At 50.0% G+C, this 21,531-nt stretch overlaps 1 protein-coding gene across 5 annotated transcripts in view; it reads right to left on the bottom strand.

Moving 5' to 3' along the window:
• Nucleotides 1-21,531, bottom strand: part of RPH3AL (rabphilin 3A like (without C2 domains)) — a 141,099-nt gene that overhangs the window by 43,512 nt on the left and 76,056 nt on the right. For 4 of the 5 annotated variants that reach the window (XM_059380349.1, XM_059380348.1, XM_059380352.1 and 1 more), the window contains one exon: nucleotides 13,836-13,922. The exons of the other annotated variant lie outside the window; for it this stretch is intronic. In XM_059380349.1, the coding sequence (XP_059236332.1) occupies nucleotides 13,836-13,922 (87 nt within the window). The remainder of the gene's footprint in view (nucleotides 1-13,835; nucleotides 13,923-21,531) is intronic. 5 annotated transcript variants of the gene reach the window in all.

The raw sequence follows: 21,531 nt of genomic DNA, 5'->3' as shown, positions 1-21,531 counted from the left end.
GCTCAGTGGATTAAGCCGCTGCCTTTGGCTCAGGTCATGATCTCAGGGTCCTGGGATCGAGTCATCGGGCTCTCTGCTCAGCAGGGAGCCTGCTTCCCTCTCTCTCTCTCTCTGCCTGCCTCTCCATCTACTTGTGATTTCTCTCTGTCAAATAAATAAATAAAATCTTTAAAAAAAAAAAAAAGTGGCGGGGGAGGAGAAAAACTTTCCAACATCTCAAGACAGGCTCTCTTAAAAAAAAAAAAAGAATCTTGTGTTAAGCAATCCCTTGTTTTTCTATTAAACAACAACAAAACAAAAAACGAAAAACCACCTATGTGTGCCTTTCTAAATAAGATAGTATTTACTATTACTTGTTTCTGAACATCATATTCTTGGATCACTGTGTATTCTTTGGTGATTTTTTTCCTTTTGCTTATTGTGTTTCTAATTCATCCTTTGATGAGTTTAGCTGCTGTTCTTTTTTCACTGCTATATATTATTCCATAGCCACGATTTATCTATCCACTGCACTGTGAAAGGCCATTTGGGCTGTCTGCAGTTTTTTGCTGTAACAAAATATACTGCTACATGCACTCTTGGTCATGTCTCCTGAGGAGCACTGTGAGAGTGTCTCTAGGTCATACAACCAGGAGTTGGGGGTGACGTGGGACATCGTGCATAAAAGATGATATGCAAAAGGTACCAGGTGCAGTGTGGAGATGAACCAGCCGGGACTCCTACCAAAAGGACTACTCTGATTTAGTTTGTAGACAAGGGAGCATTAGGAGCTGGCCCATGACTGTGACAAAATCCTCAAGTTGATGCAGGTTGGAAGAGCCGGCAAAGTTCAAGGGTCAAGGGGACAACCAGGTGCTGGGACTCAAAGCCAGGTTCGGAGATGCAGATGGTTATTAGGAAGCAGTCAGGGCCAGGCTGGGCTTCAGTTCTGGGTGCATCAGCCTGGTCTGGGATGTAATGACCTACAAAGTCGAAACAAGAAGAAGCAGGGCAGGAATCCAGGAGTCCCCCGAGGGGCAGAGGGAATGACTACTTTGGCAATGAAGTGGAGAGAGGTTGAGGACCACCTCTATTCATCCATCCTGTCTCCCTCCAGCCCTGGAGCTGTCCTGGAATAGGGGGGCTGAGGGCCTATTCTTGAGAGCAGTGGTCACTGGTCTGGTAGAAAATCAGGAGCAAAAAGCTGGTCTAGTTGCAAGAGCCTGTGAGACAGCCAGGTTCAAATGCTAGCTATTTGTGTCCTTCCTGTGTCACCTTGGACTTGTCACTTGAGGTCCCAGAGCTTCCATTTGGCTGAAAAGTGGGGATACAAACCCCCATGCCTGGCCCAGAGGAGGATCCCAACAAAGGCCAATTCTTTTCTGCTTTGTTTTTTGACAGAGGGATCTTCTGGCACTGTGGCAGGTCATGTGACTTGAGTTATTTCGTTAGAAGAGGGGATGGATGTGTTTTTCCGGGGTTGGGCACCACCTAGGAGCTTAATAAATACTTCCTGAAGGATGGAGTCACACTCTACTCCCTAGTCTCCATCTGCAAGACAGCTGGCTGGGGGAGGGGCATAATCGTGCCAGCCAATGTCATTTGGCATCTGAAAAACGGGCAGGAAAATCTGATGATCCAAATTTTTATTCAAATTAATGCAGGAAAACAACCAAATTATATTCTTTCTCCCTAGCTTTTCGCCCACCTCCCAGGGACACATACATGATGATATCATAGCAAAGAAGCCAAGAAAACCAGGTCATAGAGGTCTAATAACAGGGGCATGGGAGCAGAGCTGGGTTGTGGTGTCACGATACCCACATACCCACAGTGACAGTGAAGCTGGACTGTACCATGTTATGCTATAGATGAGGCTAGTCACACAGATCACAAAGTTCCTAAGCCCACAGACCACTGAGCACCATGAGGTGGCTGAGTAAGTGGGGGGCACCCACGATGTGACAGAGCCAAGCGTTAGGAGCTATGGGCCATGCTCCTGGTAAGGCTTCGTAGCCGGCCACGTCAACCCATCTCCCTACTTCCTACGGTCAAAGGCCCCCCCACCTCCTGTCAAGCCCCCTTCCTCCCCCACCCCCGGAGTGGAACTCAGGACTTTGACTTTGGAAGGGGGGTTATCTCACCAGCTCCATGCTGCTCTGTGAACACGTCGGCACAGCGTGTCCCCATCCTGGACAGTTCCTCCCCCAGAGCCCCTGGCCTCCCTGCTCTACCTTCTTTAGGTCTTTGCTCACATCTTACCTTCTCAGAGAGGTCCATCCTGGTCAGTCTCCACCCTTCCCCCTTTTTACATTTTTATTTTTTTAAGATTTTATTTAGTTATTTATTTGAGAGAGACCGAGCCAGAGAGCACAAGCAGGGGAAGCAGCAGAGGGAGAAGCAACTCCTCGCTGAGCAGGGAGCCCAATGTAGGGCTTAATCCCAGAGTCCTGAGATCATGACCTGAGCTGAAGGCAGATGCTTAACCAAGGGAGCCACCCAGGTGCCCCTCTCCCCACTTTTTTAAAACTGTGGTTAAAATATATATTATATAAATCTTACCATTCTGCCCATTTTTAGCTACACAGTCCAGGGCTATTAAGTACACTCACATGACTACGTTACTACCAATCCCATTCGTCTCCAGACCTTTATCAGTTTCATCTGAAACTCTGGCCCATGAAAGAGTACTTCCTCCTTCCCCCAAGCCCCAGCCCCTGGCAACCACAATTCTACCTTTTATGAGTGTGACTACTCTAAGGAGCCCACATACATGGGGTCCTACAATATTGGTCCTTCTGTGTCTAGCTTATTTCCCTTAGCATAATGTCCTCCAGGTTCTTCCATGTTGTAGCATGTGTCAGAATTCCATTCCTTTTTAAGACTCAGTACTATGAGCAATAATCAATACACTTAACATGTTGTCCATCCATTCATCAATAGACGACACCTGGGCTGTTTCCACCTGCAGGCTGATGTGAATAATGTGGCAATGAACATTAGTGGACGATGTCTGTTGGAATCCCTGCTTTCGGTTCTTTAGGGGATACGCCCAGAAGGAAAACTGGTAGGTCACTAATCTGCTGAGATGCTGCTTGTCCACAAAGGCTCCAGTCCACATTCCCCCCAGCAGTGTGTGAGGGGCCAATCTCTCCACATCCTCACCAACATGTACTATTTTCTGTTTTTTGTTTTTTTGTTTTTTTTTTTTTTTTAGGATTTTATGTATTCATTTGATAGAGTGAGAGAAGGCACAAGCAAGGAGAGAAGCAGCAGAGGGAGAGGGAGAAGCAGGCTCCCCGATGAACAAGGAGCCTGATTTGGGGCTCGATCCCAGAGCCCCGGGATCATGACCTGAGATGAAGGCAGACGCTTAACCAATGAAGCCACCCAGGCACCCCAAATTCCTGCTTTTTCAATATCAGCTATCCTAATTAGGTGGTGACGCCCTCCCCATCCCGCCCCCACCACTCCTGATCCTTGGCTCTGTTCCTCTTTTTTTTTTTTTTTTAAAGATTTTATTTATTTATTTGACAGACAGAGATCACAAGTAGGCAGAGAGGCAGGCAGAGAGAGAGAGGAGGAAGCAGGCTCCCTGCTGAGCAGAGAGCCCAATGCAGGACTCGATCCCAGGACCCTGAGATCATGACCTGAGCCGAAGGCAGCGGCTTAACCCACTGAGCCACCCAGGTGCCCCTGTTCCTCTTTTTTTTTTTCCCATTCAGAATCTGACAGCCTATATAATTGTTTATCGATTAGTTCAGTTACGTTCATTGTCTGTTCTCTCTCTTCTCCCCCAGCCCCTGCTAGGATGTAAACTCCAGGTACAGGTATTTGGCTGTTTTGTTCACTGCTATGTTCCAAGGGCCTAAAATAGTACCTGGCACATAGTGAGTCCTCCATGATGAGTGAATGAACAAATGAACAAACGGAAGAACAGGAAGTTGAGTTGTTAGAAGCTCTGGAGGCAGACACTCCTGCTCTAACTTCGGGTCCTATCAATTACCACCTGGTGTCTTTGGGCAAGTGACCTCCTTTCTCTAAGCCTCAGTTCCAGCATCTTTCCCACAAGGACAATAATGAGTACCTCACTGGGCTGCTGAGAGGCTGAAGCTAGATATTCACTGTCTGGACCACAGTGGGAGCCCAGTTAATGTCCATATTCAGTGCTGGACTGGATTCCTCTGGAGTGCACCAGCAGGACAATAGGGCCAGTGGCCAAGAGCACAGTAGTGATAAAGTCCTCTCTGCAGTGCACAGATACAGGTGCGGGCAGGAACCTCAAATAAGGGGTGGGGAAGAGGGCGGGAGAAGACTCTGCCCTTTCCCCACAGGAGGAAGGCGGGGCTAGTTGACCCCAGGATCCTACTTCTTCTGCCACTTCCATGTTTGTGGGAGGCCAGGAGCCTGCACCAACGGTCTGCCTGGCACAGCCACGGAGTGTGGGAGGCGACCAACACACCGAGGAAGTATGACCATCCGGGTCCCCCTGGGATGCTGTGACAGCAGCCCAGAGCCAGACACAGATGGTGGGGCCCTCAAGCAGCCACCCGCCTGCCTCCTCGAGTGCCAGCCACCCACTCCTGAGCACACCCATGGGTCTCTGGAGGGGGCCCTCTGGCAAAGCTGTTTGCAGCAAAAATCCAAACTGCAAGCAACAGCAGAACCGGGAGAGAAGCAGCGTGGGGAAGCAGATGGCAGTTTTGCAGGGAGCGCAGGCTGCTGGCCTGGGAAGCAGGTGCCATGGGGGTGCTGGGCTCAGCAGGCGCGGCTGCCTCTCACTGGCACTGGCTGGCAGTGAGGGGAGCCCCTGCTTCTCCTGGCCTCCCACAGGCCTGTGCCAAGGTGGACCCTCTCCCAGGTGCTTATCTGGGCTATACTGGTTAGGCTAGGCAATTTAGAGATGATTTTTTAAAAAAGATTTTATTTATTTATTAGAGAGAGACACAGAGATAGCACAAGCAGGGGAGAGGGAGACACAGACTCCCCACTGAGCTGGGAGCCCAATGTGGGGCTGTATAAGGGGCTCAATCCCCGGACCCTGGGATCCTGATATGAGCCGAAGGCAGATGCTTAACCATCTGAGCCACTCAGGTACCCCAATTTAGAGATGATTTAAAGACCACCATGGGAAGCCACTTTCCTACTTCAAAAACACCTTTCCAGTCAATCAACAAACAGGAGAGAGGGGCCAGGAGTTGAGAATACAGACTCAGAGCCAACGGGCATCCAGGTGGGACCCCAGCCAAGGCTAGCTGTGATGAGACTTTGGGAAATCAAAAGCACCCTGCTGGGAAAAGGTTCTGAAGTGATCTGAACAGGGAACCCTCTTTCCTTTTTTTTGCAAACGTCTCTTTCAATTGGGAAACATTTCCTGAGTCCCTTTTATATGCAGAGCGCTGCAGGAACCGGAGTAAGTGTTGGTGTGGCCTGGACTCCACTGAGTTATAATCAGGATGCAGAGTGAAACTGCAAAGGCAAAGCAAACGCTCTAATTGTATTAATCAGCTTTCAATTGCTTACAAATTGGTCTTCTCCCCTTCCTAGCTCAGCCCCCTTGCAGACTGCCTGCATTCTCAAAGCCTTACTCCAAAGCTATAGCCTCTGAAAAGAGGCTAGCGGAATGGTTTCTAGAATCCTGGGGAATTTAGAGTCTAATTAACTTTTCCATGGATTACAGTAGAACTCTGAGTGAGTCACTCATTTTTTTTTTTAATGAATTGGGATTAAAGGCTAAACAAGAAATGAAATTATTTCCGCCTTGCAACGTCATGTGCTTAGAAGCCCACTGACACATTCAGGAAAGCATGTGAAGAAAGGGCAGAAGGACACCAGCCAAGGAGGAATCTGACGGTCAACCTACATACAGCTGGTCCCCCATCAGACGACAGAGTGGGCCAGATGGGAAGCACATCACTGGTCCACCTAGCAGGGATGGTGGGGGGCAAGGGTCCAAAGCCTTCCCAGCATGTCTGTGGGTTTCTGGTGCTGTGGAGGAGCTGTCTCCCTCCCCCAACCCTGTATTCATTGATGGGAGAGAGACTCCCAGAAAAGAACCAGGTGTGGGAAGGCACTGGCACAGTGAGCTGCATCTGGGAAGATGTGCTTCTTTAAGGCTCAACAGTGGGAGAGCAGGGATAGGCAGGAAGGACAAACTAGGCCTGCAGATTTCTCCATCCCCCCTAGACCCAATGGCCAGAAGGCCAGGTCACAGGAGAGCCATGGTGCGCCTTGGGGGGAGTGAAATCCCTGACAAAGGACAGGGTTTGCTAGCCGTGCATGTGCTGTCTCAGGTAAATCCCGAGTCTGCAGCACTCACAGCGTCTGAAGGTGGACGGATGCGTGTGCACCAAGACAAACACAGACCTCCAAAGTCAGAACGGGGGAATTGAAAATGATCTGGTAGAAGACCATGGATACAGAAGACAGAGAATGGAAATGTACCCTTCAAATTAAAAGTGCCCCCAAGAAGAAACAAGAATGGTTGAGAACGAAGCAACAAGCAAAAACATAGTTGAAACACTTTCTGGAGTCCAAGATCCCAGTCTATCTTTTCTAGACCACAATCAATGAAAATGACCCAGGCATATCCAGACAAAATTTTTCATTTCCCAATATATACATATAAGTAACACCTCCAGGTTATTTAGAGAGGAATAAAAGCAAAGTCTGGCTTCAGACTTCTCCCCCGTGTCTGTGCTTGCCGTGAAAACTACTTTCTGTTGTGCATTGGATCCTGTCATCCCGCCTTCTCTTTTTCTCAGTTTTGCCTTCACGGGCTTCATCTACTTGGAGGCTCAGCTGCACGCTCGAAACGATCCTCTGGCTCCCAAGGTCCTCTTTGGGGTTCTACAGCCGTGCCTGAAGTGCCATTTAACCAGTCTACTGAGGGCCACTTCACGTTCCCTTCGGGTCTGTCTGTCCGTCCTTCCCTCCTTCCGCCCCTCCCTTCCTTGCCTTCCTCCTTCCCTTCCATTTATTTATTTATTTTAGAGAAAGAGAAGAGTGGAGGGGAGAGACAGAGAGAGAGAGAGAACCGAGCCAACTTGGTGCTGAGCCTGACGCGGGATTTGACCTCAAGACCCTGAGATCCTGACCTGAGATGAAACCAAGAATCAACTGCAACTCCCAGGTGCCAGCCGTGCCCCCTCTTTCTGGTTCTTTAAATCTCGAACACATGTCCAAGTTTATTAAATTGCCAACAAGGAAATCAGAAAAGTGACTACAGAGTGTGCCTGTTCAAGGAGGGAATGGAGATGGGAGTGGGGGAGGGGAGTGGGGAGATCCAATGCTTATGTAGCAGCAAGTTGAAAAAAGGCTAATTGGGTAAAAACTGTATTGTGTGGTCACAAAAACATAAAGACATCATATTCATGACAGTTGGTAGAGCAGAAATAGGGCCTTGGGACTCCAGGCTGTTGGGAGTGACAACCAGGGATCAAAAATAAAAAACAATTGATACGAAGCAAATGATATGGGGCTGCCTGGATGGCTCAGTGGGTTAAGCCTCTGCCTTTGGCTCAGGTCATGATCTCAGGGTCCTGGGATCGAGCCCCACATCGGGCTCCCTGCTCAGTGAGCAGCCTGCTTCCCTCTCTCTGCCTACCTCCCTCTCTGCCTACTTGTGATCTCTGTCTGTCAAATAAATAAAGAAATAATAATAAAAAAAAAGGCAAATGATAAGGAAGCCTATGTAGCTGTTAATGGGAATGACATTAAATTATTGTTCTAGAAAACTACCAAATTAAGTTCAATTGAGTTTTAAAATTTATTAATAAAATTTTTCATTTTTATTTACTTCTTAAAGATTTTATTTATTTGAGAGAGAGAGAGAGAATGAGAGAGAGAGAGAGCATAAGGAGGGAAGGAGAGACAGATTTCCTAATGAGCAGGGAGCCCGATGCGGAACTGGATCCTGGGACTCCAGGACCATGACCTGAGCTGAAAGCAGTTGCTTAACCAACTGAGCCACCCAAGCACCCCACATTTTTCATTTTTTAGAAATGAAAATGGTTCATTTTTTTTCAAATGAACCATTTGAAATTCTTGGAAGGGAATTTCACTTGGTTTATTTTTCAAATTTGATGATTCCTTTCTCAAAGGTCCTGTTTGTTTGATGTGGTTTCTCTTCCTTCTCTTATCTCTTTTATGTCACTAATTTTAAAAATGTATTTATATTTCTAGTTTCTTTATTTTCTCCCATTCTCTGGATACCAGTCCTACTTGTTGCATTTGCTGACTCTCCCTCATGGTGATTCTTTCCACATGTGGTTGGCGGACAAGGGACAAAAGCCACAGAATTCAGAGTGAGAAAGATTATCAATTCTACCAACAGTCACGTGTCTTTTTTGTATAAAGGCAAGAGCTAGTGAGGCATCTGCGTGACTCAGTCAGTTAAGCAGCCTACTCTTGATTTGGCTCAGGTCATGATCTCAGGGTTGTGAGGTCGAGCCCCATGCTGGGCTCTGTGTTCAGTGGTGAGTCTGCTTGGAATTCTTTGTCTCCCTTCCCTCCACCCCATCCCTACTCTCCATCTCTCAAATAAGTAAATAAATAAATCCTTTCAAAAAATTAAAAAATAAAAGCAAGGGTTATTACTAAATAGAAAAAGACATACCATGCATGAGCCCTTATTTATGACTACACAAAATTATATGCCAGCTAATTATGGAATAAATCAAAAGTAGTAACATAAAGGTCTATAAGAAAAGAGGAAGGGTGCCTGGGTGGCTCAGTGGGTTGGGCCGCTGCCTTTGGCTCGGGTCATGATCTGGGGGTCCTGGAATCGAGTCCCGCATCCGGCTCTCTGCTCAGCAGGGAGCCTGCTTCCCTCTCTCTCTCTCTGCCTGCCTCTCTGCCTACTTGTGATCTCTCTCTGTCAAATAAATAAATAAATCTTAAAAAAAAAAAAAAAAGAAAAGAGGGAATATAAATGCTGCTATTTATTTTTCTCTTCCAAGAATCCATTCTGAGGATATAATTTTAAATGCAGGCAAGAAGTTATGTACAGATATATACTGTGGTTCTTAATAAGGGGGGAAAAAAAGGAAATAACTTAGATATCCTAAATAACCAAATGTAGCCATATGCAGAATGTTTTCAAAGAGTTAATGACTGTGCTGAAAACTACTTATGATACAATGTTAATTTTTTTAAAAATTTTATTTATTTATTTGAAAGACAGAGATCACAAGCAGGCAGAGAAGCAGGCAGAGAGAGAGAGTGGAGGAAGCAGGCTGTCTGCGGAGCAGAGAGCCCGATGTGGGGCTCGATCCCAGGACCCTGGGATCATGACCTGAGCTGAAGGCAGAGGCTTTAACCCACTGAGCCACCCAGGCACCCCTACAATGTTAATTTTAAAACATAGGTTCAATAATATAAAGAAATAAGGCAGAAGAAAGACCGGAAGTAAACATGCCAAGATGTTTGTTAGCAGTGATTGTCTCTGGATCCTAAGATTTTCCATTCTGGGGGAGGGGGAGTGTATTTCTTTATGCTTTTTGATATACTGTAAATGTCAATAATCCACATTAACTTCATAATCAGAAAAGAGTAAAGTATGTAATGTTAAAAAAAATGAAAACTTTAGGGCGCCTGGCTGTTTCAGTTGGTGGAGCATGTGACTCTTGATCTTGAGGTTGTGGGTTTGAGCCCCACGTTGGGCATACAGATTACTTAAAAATAAAAACAACAGGGGTGCCTGGGTGGCTCAGTGGTTGGGTTGGGTCATGATCTCGGGGTCCTGGGATTGAGCTCCGCATTGGGCTCTCTCTGCTCGGTGGGAAGCCTGCTTCCCTCTCTCTCTCTCTCTCTCTCCCTGCTTGTGATCTCTGTCAAAAAAATAAATAAAATCTTAAAAAAATAAATAAATAAAAACAACAGGGGCACCTGGGTGGCTCCATCAGTTAAGCGTCTGCCTTCTGCTCAGGTCATGATCTCAGAGTCCTGGGATTGAGCCCCCCATCGGGCTTCCTGCTCAGTGGGGAGCCTGCTTCTCCCTCTCCTTCTGCCCCTCCCCATTGCTTGTGCTCTTGCTCACACAATCTTTTTCAAATGAATAAATTTTTTTAAATCTAAAAAAAATAAAAATAAGAAATGAAAATTTCAAGGAGTAGCAACAGCTAAGAATTTAAATATCTAGGATAATATTAACTAGGAGAGCTGAAATACCGTCATACTGACTTTGACATTATAATAGACCATTTATTCTCAAAACAATAGCCAGAGTATCCTTTAAAAAGAGGTAGGGGAGGGGCACCTGGGTGGCTCAGTGGGTTAAACCTCTGCTTTGGCTCAGGTCATGATCTCAGGGTCCTGGGATCGATTCCCACATTGGGTTCTCTGCTCCACGGGGAGCCTGCTTCCTCCAATCTCTCTCTCTGCCTGCCTCTCTGCCTACTTGTGATCTGTCAAATAAATAAATAAAATCTTAAAAAAATAAAAAAAGAGGTAGGGGATTCAGGTCATGTCTCTACTATGTTCAAGACCATCCAAGTACTGCCCCTTCCACTCAGAGCAAAAGCCAAAGTCCTTACACCGGCCTACAAGGACCAACGTGCTCTGACTCCCTGCCACATCTCTGACCTCCTCTTCCAGTCACACTGGCTTCCTTGCTGTTCCTCAAGCCTACCAAGGACTGCCTGCCTCAGGGCCTTTGCACTCACTATACCCTCCACTTGGAATACTTTCCAATCACAGAACAACATAGTGTGCTCAAATGCCATCTCATCCATGAACCCTTCCCTGACCACCATATAAAACACAGCAGCTACCTGCCACATTCCCAGCACCCTCCCCCCTTTACCCTGAGCACCTTGTCACCATCTGTGACATGGCAGGATTTATGATGTCGGTGGTCTCCCTCTCCCACGAGAGGAGCTACTTTGCCTAGCACATAGAAGATGCTCGGTAAATACATGTTGGATGCTCATATGGATAAGCGCATTAAATTGGAGCTGAAGTTCACATTGGTGGGGCTGAAGTACACAGAGCAGGCAGCAACACCAACCTGAAAGCACCCGGGACCTTTAACCAGCACCCAGGAAAAAAATCTGGACAATTACAGCCAGAGAGGACAAGGAGGGACATGTCAAAAGGAGAGGCAGATCTGAGCGTCTAGACACAAAAATATGAGTCTCCACCAGAAAACTCAGGTTCTCCCATCAGGACGTGGCTTCTGCCGCAGGACAGAACTCCACGTTTTTATCACAGGCTCAGAAACAGCTCTAAGTGGCACTTAAAATGACATTTTAAATGCTTTCTATTTAACTATCTCTTTGTTGTGATTAGATAATTTTTTCTAAGACAAAAAGGCATGAGGAAACCAATTACCCTGTCACTCTCCCACCCCCAAAGCAGCCCCTGGATACAGCCTCCACGGGTACACAGCCTCCAAGACCTGCATACTGTCTGTTGCGGCCCAGCCACACCTCCTAACTGGCTGCGGTATGCCAGGTACCACAGAGAGGGAACGGAGGAGCACTCCTGATCTTGCTAAGTTGTATTGGCCTCCAGAAGTTCAAGGACAAACTGATAGCACACTGCACAGCCTCATATTCTTTGCCTTAGAAGAGATAAGAAAATTCATCCTAAGCTATTTTGGACTTTTCTGGGCTCTGGAGATTAGGAGGGGCCGGTGGTGGGCCTGCACAAGGCAGCTCAGGACGGTTGGGGGGGGTGGTAGCGTAAGGGTGACCTGAGGGGGTGCTGGCCAGGGGCAGCTGCCTCCTGACTGCTCCACTAAATCATTACATTTGCTGAGTTCATCCTCCACCTCCTCTTCCCTGGCAGCTCCTTCCTCTCTGTCCTCCCACAGCTGGGGGGTGACTGTCATTTCATCCTGCTAAGTGTCTGCCACAAGATACTCTTTGAAGGAATTTCCTCTCTTGCGGCAGTGGATATCCCTGCCTCTAAAAAGGGAACCCTGAAGACCAGAAAGACCTCAGGTTCAAAGTGGGGATTTCTGGCTGGGTGAGAGGGAGGCCTCTGATATTACGAAGTTCCTGTTCAAGACAGACATTTATGTGCCTTTTGTACACTTTAATGACCTTGCTCGATTCCCACAGCACCTCTGGTGCTTTCACCCTGCAATGGATGAGAAATCAGGGACCTCCAGGCAAGACAGAATCATAGTTCATACTCTGAGGACCTTCCTTGTTCCAAAAACACAGCAGGGACCGATGAGAATATTCTAAAAACAAGAAAACTTATCTGTGCTTTAAAAATAAGATATATTCTCTATACCTATCTCAATGGATCGGAGACTCCAAACAGTTACTATTTTGAGGGGCTGAAGGCACAGCCTACTGAGCTCTGAGTCCAGAAGCAGGTGGAGGGAGGCAGCTGGGAGCTTAGCCTAGCAGGCCACGGGGACTAAAAGTGCCACCTGGGAGGTGGAGCACCAGAACCGGAGCCACTGAAAGTGGGAGCTGGTGAAGGGATTTCCCACCTGGGGAAGGAGGCTGAAAAGAGCACAGATGTCCGCCCTGCCCCAGCCAGTGATGATCTACTCTGGGCATAATCCCCATTGTCACTGTGGACAATCACTAACCCAAGACACAAGGGTTTGCCCTTGGGGGTAGGGGTGGGGCGAGGGGGGACCCAGGCCCTGTGTGGAGGAAACGCAGGCCCCCTCGGCAGGAGATATGGCTGGAGGTGGTGGGGCAGGGAGACAGACTGACTCCCACTCAAGCTGAGCATACAGACCCAAATTCCAAGACACCTGAGGAAAGCTGACGCTAAGAAAGACAAAGGACAAAACCAACAGTTGGGAGACGGTCCCAAGGTTTAATGAACTAAAGACTACCCGGTACTAACGACTCTCCCCAGAAAGTATCCAGAAAGATTAAAGGAAGAAACAAGAAAGAGCAGTTCAGAGCCCCTGGAGGATGGATTGAGGTTCAGCAATGGATCCAAGGGGATTTCCAGGAGAGGATACACGCGTTAGCAGGAGAGCAATATTCAAGGACAGCACAGCTGAAAATTTCCCACAACTGAAGACCTTTTATGGATCCTCCAATTAAAAGCCCGTATCAGTTGCCAAGCAAGGTAAGTAAAAAAATAAACCCGCACCCGGAAAACCGGGGGTATGCTGCAATGTGCCCAGCTCATTCTGTTAGCAGATCCCTGCCCCGTGACCCTCCACGGAGAGAAGCTTCGTGCTGACATCCTCCGTTTCAGCCCCGACCCTGGTACAGTAGAGGGAGCCCTAGGGTTTGGGGTTAAGAGACACAGTTTGAGCCCCCCACCTGTGATTGCCTCAGAGAACTCACTGAGCCTTGATTTCTTCTCCTCAAATGGGGTCAGAACTAGAAGTATGGAAACGTACCAGAAGGGACTCTGGGGTGGTATCATCACAGCAGACCACAGCTATGTTGGGTTTCCAGTTCTCCCACCAACTAGTGTGCCTGTAAGTTACTTGTGTCTCCATTGCTCCACCAGTAAAAGGGGATAATCATAGCAACCGCCCGTGGGGTGGTGTCAGAATGGAAGGAATCTATCTATATAAAGAACTTGGTGCAGTGCCGGGTGCATAGTTAACAGCCTAGGATAGCCATTGCTGTTACTGTAATAAGAGCCTTGCCCAAAATGCTATACGCACCTGTGCTCGGTGCAAAGGACTTCCCACCAAAACCACGGGGCCCAGGCACAGCAGAACCAGGGCTCCCTACCCCCTCTGCACGCGGAACAGGCAAGCAGACAGGCTAACCCTCCCCACCCTTCTTCCTGGCCATCCTCAGTGGTCCCACCTGGCCTCTAGAGAAGGCCCTCCCAGCAACCAACCATGGATTTCCCCAACTGCAAGTGTGCTTGGACCCACCCCAGCCCACCCCCACCTGTTGCCCTGGGCATCCTACCTCTCTCTGCTCGCTGCAGATCTTACACAGCCAAAGAGGCCTCTTCTGGCCAGGGGAGGCCTCGATCCCACATTTCGTGCAGACTTTCTACAAGAGAGAGGACAGAGGAATGTAAGCACTTCATCTACTTCCTCCTTGGTTGAGGGGCTGAGAAACTCAAACTGATGCAAGGAACCCACTGGCATCTTCCAAGGGGATGGTGTGAGACTCAGACCAGCAGGGTACATAACTCAAAGGGCACAGATCACCTAAAACCCATAGCTGGCTTTAGGGCACGACAGGGGTACCCATCCATGGATCGCCACGACATAAATTCCCCACCACGCCCCCACTGCATTCTGTTAGGGTCCCATAAAAAAGGAAGCTGGCTGATATTCATGGCTTATCATTTTCCACAGTAAAGAGCTGGAAGCCACCCAAACCCCTGATACCAGGGGAAGATCCAGGCCAGCAGAACGGAATACAATGTGGCCTTGACTTAGCAGATTATGTCGCTACCTGGTAACAAGGGCAGCAAATGATACTGTTCAACAACGAACACACACATTTGTATACAACCACACAAACACCTCACGTGTGTGCCTGACAAGGTAAGAGGATGATCTGGGGAGAAACACCGGTGGCAGGTTTATGCCACATTGCCCACGGGATGATTCCAGGAACCCTGTTATGTAAGTAGGAGGCCCGTTTTATAGGCAAGCAACCCAGGGGTCAGAGTACTTGGAAAATTTGCCCAAGTTCAAGCAGCAGGTGAGTTAGATAGCCTCAGGTCTGACTCTAGAGCCATTATATAATTTTCTCCAGACGTGTAAGTAGCCCGGACCTAGTTTCCTTAGTGTTTTTCCTTTAACAGTGTTGCTGAAGTTCATGACTTCTGCATCCACGTCTCGCTTCTCTGAAACACACAGCAGCAAGCAGCAAGCGGGGTTGGGCAAGGCCAGATGAAATTCGCAGGGAGGGAGAGGGGGACTTTGTGGGGCTGGGACCTGTTTCCAGCTAACCCAGGCACAGTATGACTCAGCGGCCGGCTGGCCGTGTGTCCTCCTCAGAGAGCTGCCCCACCTGCCAACCCATCTTCCTACCCCCATGGAAGCAGCCCTGTCCCTGCCAGGCTGGGGGCTCTCTCCTGCCTCCAGCCACCCGGGGAAGGTGAGATCTGTAGCTTGGCCTTTTCTGCAGGCTGCCAACTGAGCAAGGAGCACACTCTCCTCAGAGAGGGAAATGTCACCGACTTGGCTTCCCAGAGCATGTCGTCACTGCCCGATCAGGCGGATGAGCCCAGCACCGCGGGAGGCAGGAGCCAGCTCTCGGCAGAAGGAAAGCTTGGATACATGGGGGGGGGGGGGGGTGAGACATTTGCTACCATTCAACACTCAGGTATGAGAAATGCCACATCCATTTCTCCAAATAAAATGCAACCTGCTTCAAGCTTTCGTCGGTCTGGGCTGGCAGAAAGTCCATTCCAGTCACAGCCGGGGCCCCTGGGCAGCTCCTGTGAAGGCCCTGAGCTGGGGGTCTCTGGAGGTGCAGTCCATCTGGGAAGGGGTCAGCGAGTGTTATCTGGGGTGCTCACTACTCTGCTGTTCTCCCTCTGAGCAACTGTGGTCCCTCGGAGGAGGGGGATGGAGGCCCGGCCACTTTCATACCAGGCCCGGGGCTTGGGCTGTGTGACAGGCTGGGGCAGAGCATCACTGGGGCCAGCGGCCTGTCTCCCAGAAGGCCCGAGCTGCCTCTCATGACCTGGTCTGGAGACTCTTCCTACCCTTCCCAGCAACCGTTCTACCCCAAGGACAGGGGCCCCCATAAGCCCACAAGATGGGCCTCGGAAAAGCACAACATGGGCCTTTCTTGTTGGGGGTAAAGAGAGAGGAAGGAAACCCAGAAGCCAGTTGGCTGGTTTCCTTGCTGTTTCCCACCAACCCACATGAATGGCACGTGTGAGAGTAAGTGAGGCCCTCCCAGCGTGGCGAGATTTTCCTACTGCTGAGCAGGTAGGATGACAGCTTGTCGTCTACGTTCACTCTGCCCCTCCCAGTGAGATGAACGTGTGAGGAATAACAAGAGGAGAGAGGGCCAGTTACTCCCATTTACTGGACAATGGCAGGGGCCACGCACTAGGGCCCTGGTGACAAAGTATGAACGAGGGGAGGGTCATGCTCTCCATTATGAGGATGAGAAAATTGAGGTTCAGAAGTGTTTATGACTGCCCAAGGCCCCCCAGCAAGTGGGGGACAGTCAGGATTTAGGAGGCTCCCTTCTTCCAGAACCCAGGAAACTGGATAACTCCCTCCCCAGCTCAGGTGCCCAGCAGGTGCCCAGGGCTCTCCAGGGAGCTGATTCATGTCCCCAGGTGTGTGGCTGATGCCTCTTGACGAGGCAGAGAAGGCAACGCAGGATGACCCTGGGTCAAGGCTCTGTTGGGGGTGGGGGAGCAGCCACACTGCTCCCCAGCTGCAGGACACAGGTTCCAGGAGCGAACACTTGGAAGTGAGGCTGGGAGGGTGGGCACACACATTCCCTCGATAAATATCTGGTGGAATGAACATCTGCGCTGCTGGAGGCACTGCAAGAAACTGGGGGAGAGCGCAGAATGGCCGTGCTGTCTTCTCCCCGCAGACTGTGGGACACAGACCGCCCAGCCTGGGGACAGGAGTGGCATGGACCAGCCGCCCTCCAAGAGCTGCGACAAAGGCTGTTGGTCAATTCTCAGAAAGAGGGATGGGTTGCATGTCCCCAGTGTGCCCTCTGCCTCTTATCCTGTGGGGTGCTGCCCCAGCCCACGCACAAACCTGCTTTCAAGCTAACAGCTATCACTGGAGGAGAACCCCAGTTCTCGCCACCTTTGCCATCTTCATGGGTCTGCAGCGTCTCTGGCTGGGGAATTCGGGCCAGCAAAAAGATAACATGCTCCAGTTCAAATAATACACAATGGCTGCTCTATTAAATCTTGGATCAATAAGAGAATAATGAGCCTTTTCTCCTTATGGGTTTGGTCTTTGCTCCAAGGTTCCAATGAAGAAAATTAGGCAGGTGGCATTTTAAAAAGCCCAGGACAGAGAGGACAAGGCAGCCATGATATCAACTCGGTGCAAAGGAAACACTGCACCATTATGTCAGGGGCAGTGTCGGGGGGAGGGGTCTGGGGTGGTCCCTTACTTCCTGCCTGAGATGGGTTTCCACGGAGTAGAACTGCCCAGGGGGAGAGAGCTCCAGCTTGCAGGCCGGGCCGTGGCTCTCTGTCACTTCCTGCAGCTGCAACCATGTGGGCGTTAAACAGTACAAGTCTAGCTCCTGGGTCAGCCTTGGAGTAGAATCAACAAAGCTCCCGGCCTTCAGCGTGCATGTGCTCGCTCTTCTTTCCCTCCGCGTCCCTTTTGCAAAAATGTATTGCAGCTCAGAGCGGGTGGCTCAGGCCGCAGGACACAGGCTTTGGGCAGGAAAGTACAATCCGCCATATAGATGCAAACTTGGACTTGTTTCTGAGCCGCACTTCTTTGCCCGTAAAACGGTGGTAACTGGCAGACTCCCACTGTTGGGAGGAGCGAGGAGATGATTCATGAAAGTGCTTAGCGTACTATGTGGTAAAGAGCAGCAACAACCACGGTTCTTCCCCGCACACCTGTCTCAGCGAAGGATGCCAGCACCCATCAGTCACACAGGCCCAAACCTGGAAATGGCCTCGGTCCTCTCCCTCCCTCATTCCCACCAAATAATCCATCGCTGAGAACTCTACATCTCCCTTGGTATAGTCACTTCCCCTTCATCGTGGCCCGCCCCCCACACCGCCCCAGTCCACACTGCAGCCATCTCCAGTGCCCCTGCCTATACCGTGGCCTCCCAGCACATCTCCTCACCCCCACTTTGGCCAGCCTCCAGTTGCTTCCGGCATAGCAGCAGGAGTGATCTTTTCAAGATGCAAATCTAATCATGTCATTTCTCCTGTCCCTGCCAGCTTAAAAACCTCCAGAGACTTCCTGTTGTTCTCTGGATGGAGGCCACCTGCTCTTACATGGTGTGCCATGCCTGCCTGGGTTGGAACCTCCTCATCTGCCTCAGTTCACACCCTTCTCCCCGGCTTTACCACCTTGCTCTCCAGGCTCTGAGACCTAGCCATGTGGGCTTGCCTTCAGGCCCTGGTCTTCACTTGCTTCTTCCACCACAGGACCTTTGCAAGTGCTGCTCCCTCTGTCTGGGATATACTTGGTCATGCTCTCTCATTGTTAACCTATGCATCCTTCAGACCTCAGCAAAAAGCACCACTTCTTCAAGGAAGCCTTCCCGGACTTCGTACTTCAGTGGAGCTTCTGTAACAGTCTCTTTCCTGTTTTCCTCCACTGTCAGGTCAAGATTTTTACCCTCAGGTGTGGTGACTATCATTGCCTCTACTAGGCTGTCAGAGGCCATGTCTATTTCTGTTCACTTTCCTGTTTCCGGTGACCAGCACAATGAATACTTGTGGAATGCATGAACAAATAAACAGGGGATACGTTTAGTATTATCATTGAGAAAAGCCAAGACATAGCCCTTCGTAGAACATGCCGAACTGCTGGGGAGCTGAGACCCCCAGAGACAGGAAACAGTCTGCAGCACAGGCCAGGGTGCACTCCCACCCACACCACATGGTGCTCACCAGAAGGGCAGCAGGAGAGCCCGGACAGGGGACAGAGTGTCTGCAGTGGCAGGATGGCTGGCCAGGTGGGCCTCTGCCTCAGGGCATGGGGCAGGAATCCAGCCAGGCTGGCCCACTCCCAGAGGAAATGACACTGAGGGTCCTTTGTAAAGGATGTGGGAGCATGGGGGAGAGGAGGGATGTGTTCCCTGCCTCCCCGTGACCGCTCCTGCGTGCCCAGGGGTATATCCCGCAGGCCACCTGTGTGTGCAGACTCATTCCATGGTCCCATCAGGTGCCCTCTTGGACATCATCATCATCCAGGCCACTTGGGTCACCCCTCTACTCCTCAAACCACCGCCCTGCAATCCAACACTTTCACCTTCCCACACCACGCCATGGGAGCAGAAGTACAAAAGGTCTGAGAGGCCACTTGCTCCGGATCTCAAGCATTTTATTCCCAGGCCAGGCCTTTACCTCCTCACTGTGAGCGCCCCAACCCATTTCAGGGAGAACCCACGGTCTGTGGAGCTTCCCAAGCTGCTGCTGGTTAGGAGAAGGGAGGGGGCGCAGGGCCCACAGCAGGCAGGAATGCCACCATTGGGCATGCAGACCCCGAGGCCTCATAGGACCAGGGGTCGGAGAGCATTTAGCTAGCGGGACACAGCTACACGGCCCTCGACACCTCCTGAGGGCCTCACAGCACCATCAGTCGTCCCTTAGAAAGCCTCGTCGTGATGCTCAGTCAAGCAGAGAGAGATGGAAATGCGCTCAAATGGTTCATGCAACGAGGCTGGGACATGTACGCTGGGCAGTAGACATGAATATTGAAGATGGTTCACTTGAGAATATCTGGTGCTTCAGCAAACATCTGATACCTGACACAAGGCTCTGTTCTAGGAAGGAAGGGGATGAACAAGGCATGACCCCTTGTCCTCAGTGGCTCGGTGTCCCTCCGAACAGAGGAGTTTATGAACTGGCAACACTCATCTAGAAAAGGACTTCCTGGGGAGTTCCGATCATCTGAGGGTGACTCAGGGTAATCTGTAGGTGAGACACCCTTGTGAGGACCCACGCCGCTGTGATACTCACGGAGCGGCTGTCCCACTCCCGGGGAGTGAGGGGACACAGGGCCGCCCCCCCCGAATGTGGGCAGCACCTGCAGGAAGCAGTGGGAGGAGCAAGCATGCCCCTCCCGCCACAGGATGTGCTCCCAGGGCCAGAGATCGAATTCTCCACAAGGAACCATTCGATCGCATTTCAGGGAAAGCTATGCAGCAGTAAAAATGCTGATGACAGAAGCCAAAAAAAGTGGAAACAATCCCAGCAAAGCTGTATTTGTACTGAAATGGAGCAACACTCACAATAAATTAAATTTAAAGAGCACGTTATAAACAGTATGCAGAATGTGATACTCTGCCGTATAAATATGCATAAGTGCCTGTATCTATTTAGAAGTCAGTATATGCACAGAAAAATATATGGAAGGTTAGTAACCCAAACGTAAATCCCATCATGCTAGGTCAAAATCTATTTCCAACGGATAAGCAGAATTCCTATTTAAAGGAATGCTCTGGGAAATCACTCACCCCAAGTTCATTTTTTGCCAGATCTGGATTTTTGTGGGTCAGGATGGATTCAAGAAGCCGAAAGCACATGCACAAATAGGTAGGAGAAAGGACTTTTTGGTTGACTATAGCTTGAATGTAGATCGCCAGCCTTGTCCCTCAGCCTCTCCCAGATGATGTCACTGAGTCCCTGACCCCCAGATCAGAGGCTCAGCCCTGCTCAACCCTGGAGACATGAGCCAGGTTTAGAGGGGCTTCACCAGCCCCCGTGGGCCAGGAGTGCAGGCACTGCGGATGGACTTGTCTCCCAGTTTCTGTATCAGGAACCTAGTTTCTATATCAGGAACCTGCTGCCAGGTGACTTCACATAGTTGAGATACCCATGTACATATTATAAATATTTATATAGTCCATGGTGCACTTATGCGACAGCAGGCACCAAATTAGGTGTTTTATGTAGAACTTTATCAATTTTCATAATAACTTAGAAGGTGGGTATTACTGTCCCGCTTTTACATATGAGGGATCTGAGGCTTGAGATTAAGGAACTTGGCCATGGACAGCGGGGCTGGGAACCCCATGGTATTTGAGCTCCAAGCAGCTGCCCAGACAGATACCAACCCAACCACCCCCCACACCTCCAAGTGATGGCAGAGCCAGCCCCGCTCCGGAACTGTAGACAAGGTCATGCCTCAAGTGGGAGAGGACACAGCCGGGCACTGCCTCCTTCCCATTCACCCAGGGCCAGTGGGGCGACGGGCACGCTGACCTCAGCCCTGATTGCCTGTAAGTACCGAGTCACTGGGGCCCAAAGACGCGCAGCCTCGAGAATGCCAGCCATCTGCTGCTCCATCTGAGACACTAGCCAGGAGGCAACCGGAGAATTTCAGAAGGAAGTCAACTCTCTCTGTGCTTCCCACCGTAATGCTGGCCTAGGGACACACCAGTTCTCTCCATCCTGGGTGCAGGTGGCAGGTGCATGGCCATGCAGGGCCAAGTTCCCCTCTTCACCCAGACTTCTGGGAGGCTGCATGGCCAGATTGCAGCAGGCCCACCCCCACCAGATGAGCCGCTGACATCCGCCCATCAGCCCCCCGCACCGCCCGCCCAGCCCCCAGACGCCTCTCCCAATGGAAAAGAAGCACCATAGATTTCAGGACTAGCTTCCAAAACACCTCACTCCAGCCAGTGAGCACCGAGCCCCGAGTGGAGAGGGAAGTTGACGAAAGTCTGGGTTTTTTAACATTCACAAGCAGATGATAAGAAATTGTAATTGGATGTGACATTGGATCATCTCTGTGCTCGTGCCCCACTGTGTGCATCTGACAGGGTCATAGGCTACTTTGGGCAAGATGAAGCTGCCAGGCTGACTGGGACGGGGAGCAGGGGTGGATACCACCCCCTCCCCACACAACCCCACTAACTCTTCCTGGTCCTACTTCTCCTCAGCATCACCTCTCAGACCAGAGACTGTGTCTGGTTTTTGCCTCTCTTCCAGACAAATGGGAATCAACATGCC

Source organism: Mustela nigripes, chromosome 16 (genome assembly GCF_022355385.1).
Source record: "Mustela nigripes isolate SB6536 chromosome 16, MUSNIG.SB6536, whole genome shotgun sequence".
Lineage (NCBI taxonomy): Eukaryota > Metazoa > Chordata > Mammalia > Carnivora > Mustelidae > Mustela > Mustela nigripes.
This window is presented reverse-complemented; position numbering and strand designations above follow the sequence as displayed.